Here is a 13,609-nt window from a genome sequence, read left to right on the forward strand (position 1 = left end):
TGCTCCTTGAAAACGTTAGTTCACATTTATATTTCTCAATAATACCTAGCACACTGCAATCAATCAATAAGAATTTATCAGTTGAATTGACTAACAAGGCATACTTGCGATTATCATGTAACGAACAAGGATGCAAAACTTAAGTATCAAATAAGGATTTCAAATAATATTTCTCATTTAATTACATGCTAAATGTTTTCAATAAACCACATTCTGAATTCAAATGGCTCTACTAAGCAATTCTAACTTAAAGATATGAGTAGGTAAAGGAAAAAGATAAAGAATAAGGCACAATGTTTCAGTGTGCAGTTGAAGAAAACCTCATGCTTTTTTTTGAAAGCAAAATTCTTCATATTAGTCTGATGTACTTACTTTTGTTTTAATCTGATATAGGAAGTAGATAAATTGTTCCAAGCTTCAGCATTCTGAAATGATAAGAGAACGCAGTTATAGACTATTCTCATTTAGGTAAAAGAATTGCTACAACCAAAAATATATAATACTAATTCAAGATGTGCTCTTTATAACGTAAATTTTTAATAAGGCATGTTTAAAGGTGTTATGAGAAAACTAAACAACTTCTATGATTTAGAATAAAAAGTCACAAAAATGTCAGGAAAATGATAAAAGGCAAAAGAAGAAGGAACATAAATTTAATTTTTAACATAAAATAATTTAAAAATTACATTATTTTTGCCTTCTATCCTTTTTTTTAATTACGATAAGAACATCTAACATGACACCTATTCTCTTCACAATTTTTTTTATTAAGGTATCATTGATACACAATCTTATGAAGGTTTCCCATGAGCAACATTGTGGCTACTACATTCACACACATTATCAAGTTCCCCCACATACCCATTGCAGTCACTGTCCATCAGCGAAGTAAGACGCTATAGAGTCACTACTTGTCTTCTCTGTGCTATATGGCCTTCCCTGATACCCCCCACTTATGTGTACTATTCATAATACCCCTTAATCTCCTTCTCCCTCTGTCCCTGCATGCCATCCCCACCCCCTTTCCCTTTGGTAACCACTAGTCCCTTCTTGCAATCTGAGTCTGCTGCTGTTTTGTTCCTTCAGTTTTGCTTTGGTGTTATATTCCACAAATGAGTGAAATCATTTAGTACTTGTTTTTCTCTGCCTGGCTTATTTTACTGAACATAATACCCTCTAGCTCCATCCATGTTGTTGCAAATGGTAGGATTTGTTTTCTCCTTATGGCTGAATAATATTCCATTGTGTATATGTATCACCTCTTCTTTATCCATTCATCTACTGATGGCCACTTAGGTTGCTTTCATATCTTGGCTACTGTAAACAGTGCTGTGATAAACATAGGGGTGCAATGTCTTTTTTAATCTGGGATCCTGTATTCTTAGTGTAAATTTCTAGGAATGGAATTCCTGGGTCAAAGGTATTTGTATTTTTATTTTTATGAGGGACCTCCATATTGCTTTCCACAATAATGGAACTAATTTACATTCCCACCAGCAATATAGGAGGGTTCCGCTTTCTCCACATCCTCACCAGCACTTTTTGTTCCTTGTCTTTTTGATGTTGGCCATCCTAACTGGTGTGAGGTGTTATCTCATAGTGGTTTTAATTCGCATTTCCCAAATAACTAGCAATGTGGAGCATCTTTTCATGCACCTGCTGGCCATATGAATTTCTTCTTTGAAGAAGTGTCTGTTCAGATCCTCTGCCCATTTTTTAATTGGGTTATTTGCTTTTTGGGTGTTGAGGCATGTGAGTTCTTTATATATTTTGGATGTTAACCTCTTACTGGATATGTCATTTACAAATATATACTCCCATACTGTAGGAAGCCTTCTTGTTCTGCTGATGGTGTCCTTTGCTGTACAGAAGCATCTTCGTTTGATGAAATCACATTTGTTCATCTTTGCTTTTGTTTCCCTTGCCCCAGGAGATGTGTTCAGGAAAAAGTTGCTCATGTTTATGTTCAAGAGATTTTTGCCTGTGTTTTCTTCTAAAAGTTTTATGGTTTCATGACTTACATCCAGGTCTTTGATCCATTTCGAGTTTACTTTTGTGTATGGAGTTAGACAGTAATCCAGTTTCATTCTCTTACATGTAGCTGTCCAGTTTTGCCAACACTAGCTGTTGAAAAGGCTATAATTTCCCAATTGTATATCCATGTCACCTTTATTGCATATTAACTGGCCATATATGTGTGGGTTTATATCTGGGCTCTCTATTCTATTCCATTGATCTATGGGTCTGTTCTTGTGCCAGTACCAAATTGTCTTGATTACTGTGGCTTTGTAGTAGAGCTTGAAATAGGGGAGTGTAATCCCTCCAGCTTTATTCTTCTTGGGATTGACTTGGCTATCTGGGGTCTTTTGTGGTTTCATATGAATTTTAGAACTATTTGTTTCAGTTTGTTGAAGAATGCGGTATTATAATAGGGATTGCATTGAATCTGTAGATTGCTTTAGGCAGGATGGCCATTTTGACAATATTAATTCTTCCTATCCATGAGTACAGGATGTATTTCCCTTTATTGATGTCTTTTTTAATTTCTCTTGAGTGTTTTATACTTTTCAGAGTATAAGGACTTTCACCTCTTTGGTTAGATTTATTCGTAGGTATGCTGGCTTCATAGAGTGAGTGAAAGTATTCCCTCCCCTTCTACTTTTTGGAAAACTCTAAGGAGGATGGGTATTAGGTCTTCACCAAATGTTTGATAAAATTCAGTGGTGAAGCCATCTGGTCCAGGAATTTTGTTCTTAGGTAGTTTTTTGATTGCCAATTCAATTTCAGTGCTGGTAATTGGTCTGTTCATATTTTCAGTTTCTTCCTGGGTCAGTCTTAGAAGCTTGTATTTTTCTAGAAAGTTGTCCTTTTCTTCTAAATTATTCAATTTGTTAGCATATAATTTTTCAAAGTAGTCTCTAATAATTCTTTGTATTTCTGTGGTGTCCATAGTGATTTTTCCTTTATCATTCTGATTCTGTTTATGTGTGTGTACACTTTCTTTTTTTCTTGATAAGCCTGGCTAAGGGTTTATCTATTTTGTTTATTTTCTCAAAGAATCAGCTCTGGTTTCATTCTTTCTATTGTTTTATTGTTCTCGATATTTATTTCTTCTCTGATTTTAATTAGGTCCCTCCTTCTACTGACTTTGGGGCTCATTTGTTCTTGTTTTTCTAATTTCATTAATTGTGAGTTTAGACTGTTTATTTGGGTTTGTTCTTCTTGAGATAAGCCTGTGTTGCTATATATTTTCCTCTTTGAACTGCCTTTCCTATATCCCACAGAAGATGGGGTGTTCAGCTGTTTTTCATTTGTCTCCATATATTGCTTGATCTCTGTTTTTATTTGGTCACTGATCCACTGAATATTTAGGAGCATGTTGTTAAGCCTCCATGTGTTTGTGGGCTTTTTGTTTTCTTTGCACAATTTTTGGTTTCATACTTTTCTGGTCTGAGAAGTTGGTTGGGAATTTACTGATGCTCTTTTTGTGGCCTAGTATGTGATCTATTATGGAAAATGTTCCATGTGCACTTGAGAAGAATGTGTATCCTGCTGCTTTGGGTGGAGTGTTCTGCAGATGTCTGTTAAGTCCAACTGTTCTAATGTGTTGTTCAGTGCCTTTCTCTTCTTACTTATTTTGTCTAGTTGATCTGTCCTTTGGAGTGAGTGATGTGTTGAAGTCTCCTAAAATGAATGCACTGCATTCTATTTCCCCCTTTAATTCTGTTATTATTTGTTTCACATAAGTAGGTGCTCCTATGTTGGGTGTAGATATTTATAGTGGTTCTATCCTCTTGTTGGACTTACTCCTTTATCATTATGTAATGTCCTTCTTTGTCTTATAACTTTCTGTGTTTTGAAGTCTATTCTGTCTGATAGAAGTACTGCAACTCCTGCTTTTTTCTTCCTATTAGTTGCATGAAATAGCTTTTTCCTTCACTTTTAGTCTGTGTATGTCTTTGGGTTTGAAGTGAGTCTCTTGTAGGCAGCACATAGATGAGTCTTTTTTTAAAAATCTATTCTGTAACTCTGTGTTTTTTGATTGGAGCATTCAGTCCATTTACATTTAGGGTGATATTGATAGATATGAACTTACTGCCATTGCAGGCTTTAGATTCGTGGTTACAAAAGGTTCAAGAGTAGCTTCTTTACTATCTTAACAGTCTAACTTAACTTGCTTATTATACTATCACAAACACAATCTAAAGATTCTTTTTTTCTCCCTTTTTTTCTTCCTCTTCCACTCTTTATATGTTAGGTATCATATTCTGTACTCTTTGTGTATTCCTTGGCTGACTTGCCGATTTAATTTTGTATTTTCTTAATAATTAATTGGTCTACTTCCTTTACTCTGGTTTTATTTTCTCTGTTGACAGCTATTTAGCCTTAGGAGCACTTCCATCTAGAGCAGTCTCTTTAAAATACACTGTAGAGATGGTTTGTGGGCAGTAAGTTCCCTTAACTTTTGCTTACCTGGAAATTGTTTAATCCCTCTGTCTTATTTAAATGATAATCTTGCTGGGCAGAGTATTCTTGGCTGGAGACCCTTCTGTTTCATTGCATTAAATGTTATCATGCCACTCCCTTATGGATTGTAAGGTTTTTCCTGAGAAGTCTGATGATAACCTGATGGGATTTCCTTTGTAGGTGATCTTTTTTCTCTCTTTGGCTGCTTTTAATATTCTGTTCTTGTCCTTGATCTTTGCTTTTTTAATTATTGTATGTCTTGGTGTTGTCTTCCTTGGGCCCCTGTGTTGGGAGATCTGTGCACTTTTACAGCCTGAGAGACTATTTCCTTTCCCAGACTGGGGAAGTTTTCAACAATTATTTCCTCAAAGAGACTTTCTATCCCTTTTTCTCCCTCTTTTACTTCTGGTACCCCTATAATGCTAATATTGTTGTGTTTGGAGTGGTCACAGAGTTATGTTATTATTCTTTCATTCCTAGAGATCCTTTTTTTTTTTTTGTATGTCTGTTCTCTAGTTTCTATTCCATTTATCATCTCCTCTACCTCTTCGTCTGCTTTTAAATTTCTCCATTATATGTTCCATTTCAGATACTGTATTTTGCAAAGTTTCTATCTTTTCCTTGAAGGCCTCCCTGAGATCTTGAATATTTTTCTGTAGCTCTGTCAGCATGTTTATTTTTTGCTTTGAAATCTTTATCAAGAAGATTGCTAATTTCAGTTTCACTGAGCTCTCTGGTGTGAGGGATTTTGGACTGAACAAGGTTCTTTTGCTGCTTCATATTCCTACTGAATAACTTGGAATAATAACTTTGTGTTGGCTGCACCCTCTAGTGCCCAGGAGCTCTATTCTCTGGTGCTGCCCAGCCCATAGAGTGATGGTGGGGGTTGCAGGCGAGCAGTGCTGGTGTCTGCCAGGAGGAAAGAGCTCTTTCCTGCTTCCCAGCCGCAGTGCCTGCCTCCACTGCCAGGGCCAGTGGTCCGAGTGCACAGGAGGCAGCCTCTGCATTAAGCTCCTGTAGCTGCTGTAGGTGGGGCTGCCCTCTGGCTGGCCTGGTGCAATGGCTAGGGCAGCAGGTTTGGAGCCGGTGCTGGCCTGGAGGAAGGAGCGGAGGGCTACGTATCATGGTGGGGTCTTGGAGCTGTGTTGCCAGCCAGTTGGATGGAGCATTTGAAGCTCCTGAATGTTCCCAACATCGTGAGCTGAGTGTGCCAGGATGATTTTGTCCACCTGGCCTTTCTCCTGAGCAGCAAGCTCTGTGTAATCCTTGCTCCTTTTAGCAGCCCTCTCACTGTTGGGAAATCTTTCAAAGTGCCTGCCTTTCTTTTGTCCCAGAGTGGCCAGTTGTGGATACCTGTTTTCTACAAGAGGCTGGAATCTCAGTGTCTCCAAGTATTCCAACTGTCTTTGCTTTCCAACCCCTATAATCTCCAGATCACCATGTAATGTGGGTTCATGCTCCAGCAGTAGACCTCCAGGGTTGGGTATTTAACAGTCCGGGGCTTCTACTCCCTCCCCACTCCATTTCGCTTCTGCCCGCCAGAAGTTGGGGTGGGGGGAGGGCTTGCATCCCTCAGGATCATAGTTTTGCTACTCTACCCTTTTCTGTAAGGTCTTCTCTTTTCCCCACATGTAAGCCATCTGTTGTAGTCTTCTTTCTGGTTACTCTTTCAGGATTAGTTGTATTTTTGTGTTATATGTGGTTTGGGGAGGAAATTTCTGCCTCACTTCTCACATAGCCATCTTTGTCCCCCAGTTGTCTCTTCACAAGTTTTTAAATGCACAATACAGTATTATTAACCATAGGCACAGTGCTGTACAGATCTCTGGAACTTACTCATATTGCCTAACTAAAACTATATGCCCACAGGAATTGCTGTTCTGAACTACAGTACAGCTTAAATAACTTAGGGAATATCAAAGAGCTGCAATAAGGAAAGAAGACCAAACAAACTTACGTCAGGTTCTAGAGTCACACAACGCTGAAATGCCTTCGCTGAACCTCCATAGTCTTCCAAGGCCAAATAGGCACAGCCAAGGGAAAACCACACTCCAAGCTGCAAAGACCAAAAGCCCAAGTCATTCAGACACATAAACACATTTATAGGATATAATCTGTAAAGTATTTAAGATACTATCTACAAACACACTATTATAAAGAGTGTTGAGCTATATAATAAATATTTGTTTTGCATTCTATATTACTTTAGATGTAGGAAATTTGAAAATGGATATGAATTTTTACGTATAATTTTCATTTATGAAATTGCAATATCATTGCAGATCTTCTGCTGAAAAAGACCATTCTTTGTGTTAACCAAACTCCATAAATGCAATAGAGATCAATGTTTATAAGCCCTAATATTATAACCATAATATTAATGTAATGTTCCTTACTGAGCATCAACTATGTAAGAAGTATACAAAGAAGTATCAGCAGATTCACAATTGATGAATTCATTACAAACTTGAGAAGTTTTTGCTTTCATCTCCAAATTAGACCACAAGTACTTGTGCAGTTTGACCAAGAGCCAACTGCACTAGCACATATCTGGCTTAGGCCTGTCTGAAAATAATTTAGAAAAAGTAGGCTCAGAATCTGGATTTCCAAATAGTTATTCAAAATGGAAAGCCTGACTTAAGTCAGTAAGATGTGTAAACAAAGAGAATTCGAAAACAGGTACATTAAGAAGTAGCTATTGAAATTACAAAAGAATTCTTTACATCATAGGGTTTCCTTAAAATTCAATAGCCTCTATTAAAAGGGAGATAAAACTGATAAAAATTCAATGAAATTAGTCAGAAATGCAGCTATTACAAGTCAAGTTTGCTTTCCTTTCAGACACAGTTCATAAAGCCAGCAGTAGAATGCTGTCTACTTTCTCACTGACTTCCAGTACAAAGGCAGTCAGCCAGCAGATAGATTTGGTTGAACACTTTAGGGTGGGAAAGGAAATGAGGGCTCTGTTATCTGTCCAAAGCCTTCCACAGAGGCAGAGTAGGAGGCTGCCCCTACTTCCGTCGTCCCCATACCATCCCCTGCAAACTTGTTCCATATGGCTAGTTGAGGTCTGAAAGTTCTTTAAACAGATAAAAAATTTTAGCCAATAATTAGAGTTTAGAAAGCAAACATCCTTGGGCATTTTAACACTTCACCTTGAATTCACAAAAGGCTTTAATAACTCCTATCTGGAGCCTTTATGGGGAACAGATTTTAGTTAGAGGATAGGTAATGGCTGGAAAGGGAGTGAGTGTGTTTGATGTGGGAGGAGAAGCAGAGCTACTAGAGTGAAGCGAAGTTAGAGGCTCACTTTTCTGAATCAAGGGACTTCCAGCAACTTAATTAGCTCGTTACACTTTGCTTCTGTCCAGTTATTTATAAAATCAAGTGAAAAGAGCTCAAAGGCACCAAACTACTCTCACCAAACATTCTGAGGGGCCTAAAGTCTGACTAACTTATAAAACAATCTCTCTGATTTCTAATCAAGTTGAAAATTTCAAAATTTGTGTATTATATTTCACCAATTATAAAGTAATTATAATTATATAAAATATAATTATATATTTTATAAATATATAAAATATAAATATATAAAAAATATATTTATATAATTATATAATTATATAAAATAAACTTTTTATCCACCACTTAACACCTCTGAAACAGATGCATCTTAATAACAATAGCTTGTCAAAGTTTTATCTGCAGCATTTTATTTTCTACACAAGGTAGCACTTAAAATAAACGTAGCCCTTACAACTGATGGCATCTTATATCTGATAAATTAAGGTAGCAGGTTTACTTGGAATGAGGGATACCTCACTCACTCTGGCACTAAATCAAAAACAATGAGAAATGCCTCCAAATTTCTAAAAAATGCATGTGACTGGATCGCTTTCTGCATCAAAAAGAATAAACTTCCCCAAAACTATTTCAGTTTTTATAAAAAACAGTGAGAGCAAATTTAAGATATAAATACTTTTATTTTCAATCCACCTGAAAAGACAAAGGTTACGAGTTTTCCAAGTTAGCGATTATCTTGTAGCTCTAAGACAAGCTGGTGATGAGATTATTACTTATCTTTAAGTTTTCAAAGCAAGTCAATGTTTTGTAACCAGTGTCTTAAAACCAAAATAAATTTAATGAAAATCAGGCAGGTGGCTTAATTTAATACACAATACCTGTTTGTCTTTTCTTTTTATACTCTTCATCATTTGTTGTTTGAACAACTAGCATCTGAAGGACAATTCTAGGAACATAAACTGCTAGTAGAGTTTCATCTATTGATAACTCATAATTATGATGAGAGATGAATTGCATACACCCACCCTATTCTTTGAAATCATAAAATGGCTTTAAAACAAAACAAAACAAAATAAAAGAAAACACTATGAACTTCTAATTGCTTGTGGCTAACCCGCTAAACCATAAATAATGCATTCATACTTTGCTTCTCAACTGAGGTCCTTACAATATGAGGACTCAGGAGAATATTTAGTGCCTCTTTTACTTTTTTCATTTTAAACTAGTATTATCAATAGTGACTGGTATCTTTGTTTAGAATGGTCATACTCTTAAGAAAAGAACATTACAAAAGAAAAAAATCAAACAAAGCCTTAAAAAGAAAAAAAAACCCTCACAATTCCCTAAGTTAGAGTTGTATATGTTTGAGTAGCCAAAGATCTTTATCATCTAGCCCAGTGCTATCAGATAGAAATGTAATGCTATCCTCATGTTTTCTAGTAGCCTCATTTAAAAAGTAAAAAGACACGGGTGAATTTATTTTAAAAAACATTTCATTTAACATTACACACCCAAAATATTACCATTTCAACATGTTATCAATATACAAAATTATTGATACGTTTTATTCATTTTTTTCATACTAAATATTTGAAATCTGATGTGTATCTGACAGGTACAGCACACCCCAACTTTGATTAGCCACATTTCAAGTGCTCACCTTCACATGCAGCTAGGAACCACCATACTGGGCAGTAGGGTTCTACATGACTTCTCTGAAACACAGACACAGACCCTAGCAGATCTGCGTCCCTCCCTTCTTGCTCCAATAAGAAAACTAGCTTCTCTGGCTGAGACACTCCCCCGGGCTCCTAACCTTTCATATACTGCAGTCTCAGCTGCCCCTTTCTATACAATAGTAACCAGAATGACCAGCACTTAATGAACATCTACTATGTGTGCCAAGCACTGATCTACGAGCTTTCCACGCATTACCTCATTTACTCCTCACAACAGCCTTGCAAAGTAGTAAATATCACCCTCCTTAGGGAGATGAGGGTGGGCCATGGAGTCAGTCAGGGATGGAGGAGAGATTCGACCCAGTCAGTGTGACTCCAAAGCTCATGTCTTCTCCACATGCCCACTCTGCCTCCACTGCACTGTTCTACCCACACACGACCATGATTCATAGCAATACCTCCTTGACACTGATAATGAGAGAGGGGGGAAAAACAGTGCAGTTACCCTGTGCTGAGAAAACCCAGTTCGATTTTTTAACAACTAGGTCATACCTACATTTCCCCGCAAAAGCTCTCTTACTAGGCAAGCAGGCAAAGAGGAAGCAGGAGGATGAATGACCATGTTTAGTTGGGAAGGAAGAGCTTTATAAAGGCAAACTCTCATCAAAAGGACTGGGCAAGCATGGAGAAAGACAACTATCTCTGAAAGAGGCTCCAGCTGAGATTTCTGCAAAGCTGTATTTCCAGGGCAATTCCTACAAAGGCAGGCTGCTTACAGGTAGAGCAATGATCTTCAGGAGCTGACAGTCTAGCTGTTTTCTCTAAAGGAAACAATATAGAAGCACAAAAGCAGGCCAACAATTTATTTTTGAAGGTGATGATATATGTACTTAAAGAATGGTTTTAAATTGTTTAAAAAAATTAACAAAGAACAAGAATGGTTGAGGACATGGTCTCTCTCTGAATTTTCCTCACAAACCTTCTCACAGAAACGTTAGAAAAGAGGGCAAAAATAGATGGCTGGGATTCAAGAGGTTCTGAGCAACTGTATGACAGTGGCCTTATCACTTAACCTCTGAGTCTCAGTTTCCCAATTGTTCCGTGGGGATTGGATTAGATGAAAATTCCAAGGTTCCTTCAGACCCCAGATACTGAACGTCCTAAGGTAACAGGGTTCAAAGGTGCATTAGTGCCATCTCGTGGCAAAACAAGCACACTGATGATACAAATTGAATAGAAGTAGCAGTTCTGAGGAGCCTATGAGGCAATCAATCATTTCAGAGGCCTAAGAAATCAAGTCAAAAGAGGCTGAGAGGAAAAACAAGGCCTAGAATTTCCTTAAAGCCACAATGGCTCCTGTTGTACAATATACATGATGAAGAGAATGACTACAATACTTATTCACCTCAGGAATTAAAATAGAAATTAAACAGTTTACTACTCTGAGGTTGACAAAGACTAAGCACCACTAGACAAGGGGCATGGTTACTTTTACAATTAAAAAGTCTGTTTTTACAAGGGTATTTATAAGCACAGCTGGATTGTGGTCCACTTGCTTATATTTACAATTTTCTTTCTTAAATTGAGGCTACTACTCAAATTTCCTTCCTCCTCAAGGTTTTTGCAGAATGAAGAATAACCAGTAGCTTCACACTTTTTGCTCCTTATACAACTGACTGTCTGAATTTTTCGGACGTCACGTAAGTTTAACATGTTATAACTGAATCCTAAAACGAAGCTGTACAGTCCATTCTCTCCTTTCTACATCCCTGACTCATTCCCATGACTTCACACGCAGATAAGTTGTTGAATGTGGTTTCATTAAACAGGAAATGACCTAAGCTAAATCCAAGAATGGTATCAGTGTTCTTTGGTAGGAGCTTTTCCTAAAGTGATGCTTTGTGCTATGTTTTAAAATGTGCATCATGAACTCTTTCTTAACCAAATTTCTCATTTACTAACTACTAAGTTCACCTCCCTAAGGAAAACACAAGTCTTAACCTGTCAGCTCCTCTCTTTAAAGGGAAAATTTCCTCTATTTCAGTGTCTTCCTTTAAACAGCAGGATCAGCTAAATTTTATACATACTTTTTTCTAATACATTATATTCATACTAGTCTTATATATCTTATTATATATCTCGTTTTATACACACACACATACACACACACACTCAAGATAAGCTACTAATTGTTTGATGCCTCCTTTTATTCCTGCCCTAGATTTAGCTATCCCTTGTTCTTAAATGTGCCTACTCTTCACAGAGAATTCACAATGTGAGGTAATATAGGTGTTTATGTGTCATCTGCATGTTAGACTCTCCTGGTAGATATGTATTTCCCTATTTTTAGGCTACAAATAATGGGACAATTTTACACCACCAATACTACTACCGCACTGCAATAGGCAGGACAGAAACTACCACCATGCAACATCCATGACTGGGAACTTACTCTGGGCCAAGAAATATGCTGGACACTTTACATACAGGGATTGTATCCCCACTTCACAAATGAGGAAACGGAAGCTCAGAAGGAAGAAGTGACTTAGGTATGTTACATCCTTGGGAGGACCAGCATTCAGAGCTGCCTCCCCCATCTCAGCTCTGGTCCAGGTGCTAGCATAGTGCTGTTTCCTGGCACTGACATAACTTAGACCTGAGGAGTTTCATTTTTTTTATTGCTTACCAATATGAGGAAGGAAGAACAGAAAGGAAGGAATCTCTCTTTACTCTACATATTATTCACATATGCTCATTCTGTCTTCTGCATTGGAATGTAAGCTCCCATCTCCTGGAGTCTTCCCACCACAAATAATACAAGTTCACAGCAGAAACTCTAACTCCATTTCAAATAAAAACATTTTCTTCTTTCAAAAACGAAAATTAAAGTTAACCCCTACAAATCAAGGAAGAGTCCAAGCTCCCAAGATTAACAATTCTACTGGAGTATTATGTCACAGAAGTTGGATCTTTGTTTATGCTGAGCTGGAAAGGGCTGCCTCAGTTCCTCTAAAATTCCCTGGTTTCACAGAGACTCACTTGTTGTCATATGCTGGACTGTCCAAAAACATCAGTTACAACTTCAATTTGCTCCTGGTGAAAGCCCTGATGGTTCTTCACTAAAGGAAGAAAAAAATTCAAATCTGCCAGTCTTGTAGTCAAGGCTTTCCATAACTTCTAACTTGACCTCAACCAGATCCACCATTACTTCCTCACACGACAGTATCCTCTAGAGGCAAACAATGAAGAGGTTAAGAGTAAGCGCTCTGGAACCAGAAAGCCCAGGCTCACATCCCAGCTTCACACTCATAAACTGTGGGGTTCTGCCTTCTCTCTCCATTTAGCCCATATGAACTACAGGATGGCAAGAGGCTGTGTTGTAACACAATTCTTCTGTACCTCCCAATCAAGACCTCAAAATGGTTTACAGAGTTTACACTTGTTTTCTAGCTTAAACTACAGAAGATGCTTAATAAACAGAAATTGTTAAAAGAAATTATAATATTAATGCTATCTTTCCAGTCTTATGAGAAATATTATTCCTGTTTCCACAGTTAATACCTTCATCTCTTCTCCTCATTCCATTTTTCCCTCAAATGATACTCCCTAGTTATCCTGCCCTCTCTCTTTTATAACATTCAATCTCTCCCATACTCCCTGGCTTCATTCCCCCTTCATCTACTGCCTTCAGCACATGCCTCCAGTACCTTCAAAAGTCTTACATGTCTCTGTTAACTCTCAGTACAACTCTCAACATTTTGACTCTCATCTCTTTGACATGCTGCTAAAAGGAACAGTCTGTAGATGCTATGTCCATTTCCTCATCTGTCACTCACTCTAACCTCCTGGAGCCAGTTTCAAAGGTCATTAGTGAGCTCCAAATCCAATGATCTCTTCTCGGCTCTCTTAGGACGTTATCACTACAGGTGATGTTACTCACTGACACTTGTTCTTCCTTTAGTTTCCATTCATCCCTTCTCTGGATTTCCTTCTACCCTTCAGATCAACACTCTGGTATATTCTGTTTGAATCATATTTCACTGTGCTACTTCTTCTACCTTCCTCCAGCTGCTGGAGATGCCCAAAGTTCAGGGCTGTGCCTGGTGTTCTCTTCCAACACAGTTTTCTGTAAAGACTTCATTCACTTACATGGCTTCACC

General features: G+C 37.6%; 1 protein-coding gene across 4 annotated transcripts in view; it reads right to left on the bottom strand.

The window, feature by feature from the left end:
- The window catches only part of TTC27 (tetratricopeptide repeat domain 27), a 181,059-nt gene that overhangs the window by 39,659 nt on the left and 127,791 nt on the right, over positions 1–13,609 (bottom strand). For all 4 annotated transcript variants that reach the window (XM_057497287.1, XM_036931612.2, XM_036931611.2 and 1 more), the window contains 2 exons: positions 6,425–6,523; positions 373–425 (listed from right to left, as the gene is read on the bottom strand). In XM_057497287.1, coding sequence (XP_057353270.1) covers positions 373–425; positions 6,425–6,523 — 152 coding nt within the window. The remainder of the gene's footprint in view (positions 1–372; positions 426–6,424; positions 6,524–13,609) is intronic.

This window comes from Manis pentadactyla, chromosome 2, assembly GCF_030020395.1.
Source record: "Manis pentadactyla isolate mManPen7 chromosome 2, mManPen7.hap1, whole genome shotgun sequence".
Taxonomy (NCBI): Eukaryota; Metazoa; Chordata; class Mammalia; order Pholidota; family Manidae; genus Manis; species Manis pentadactyla.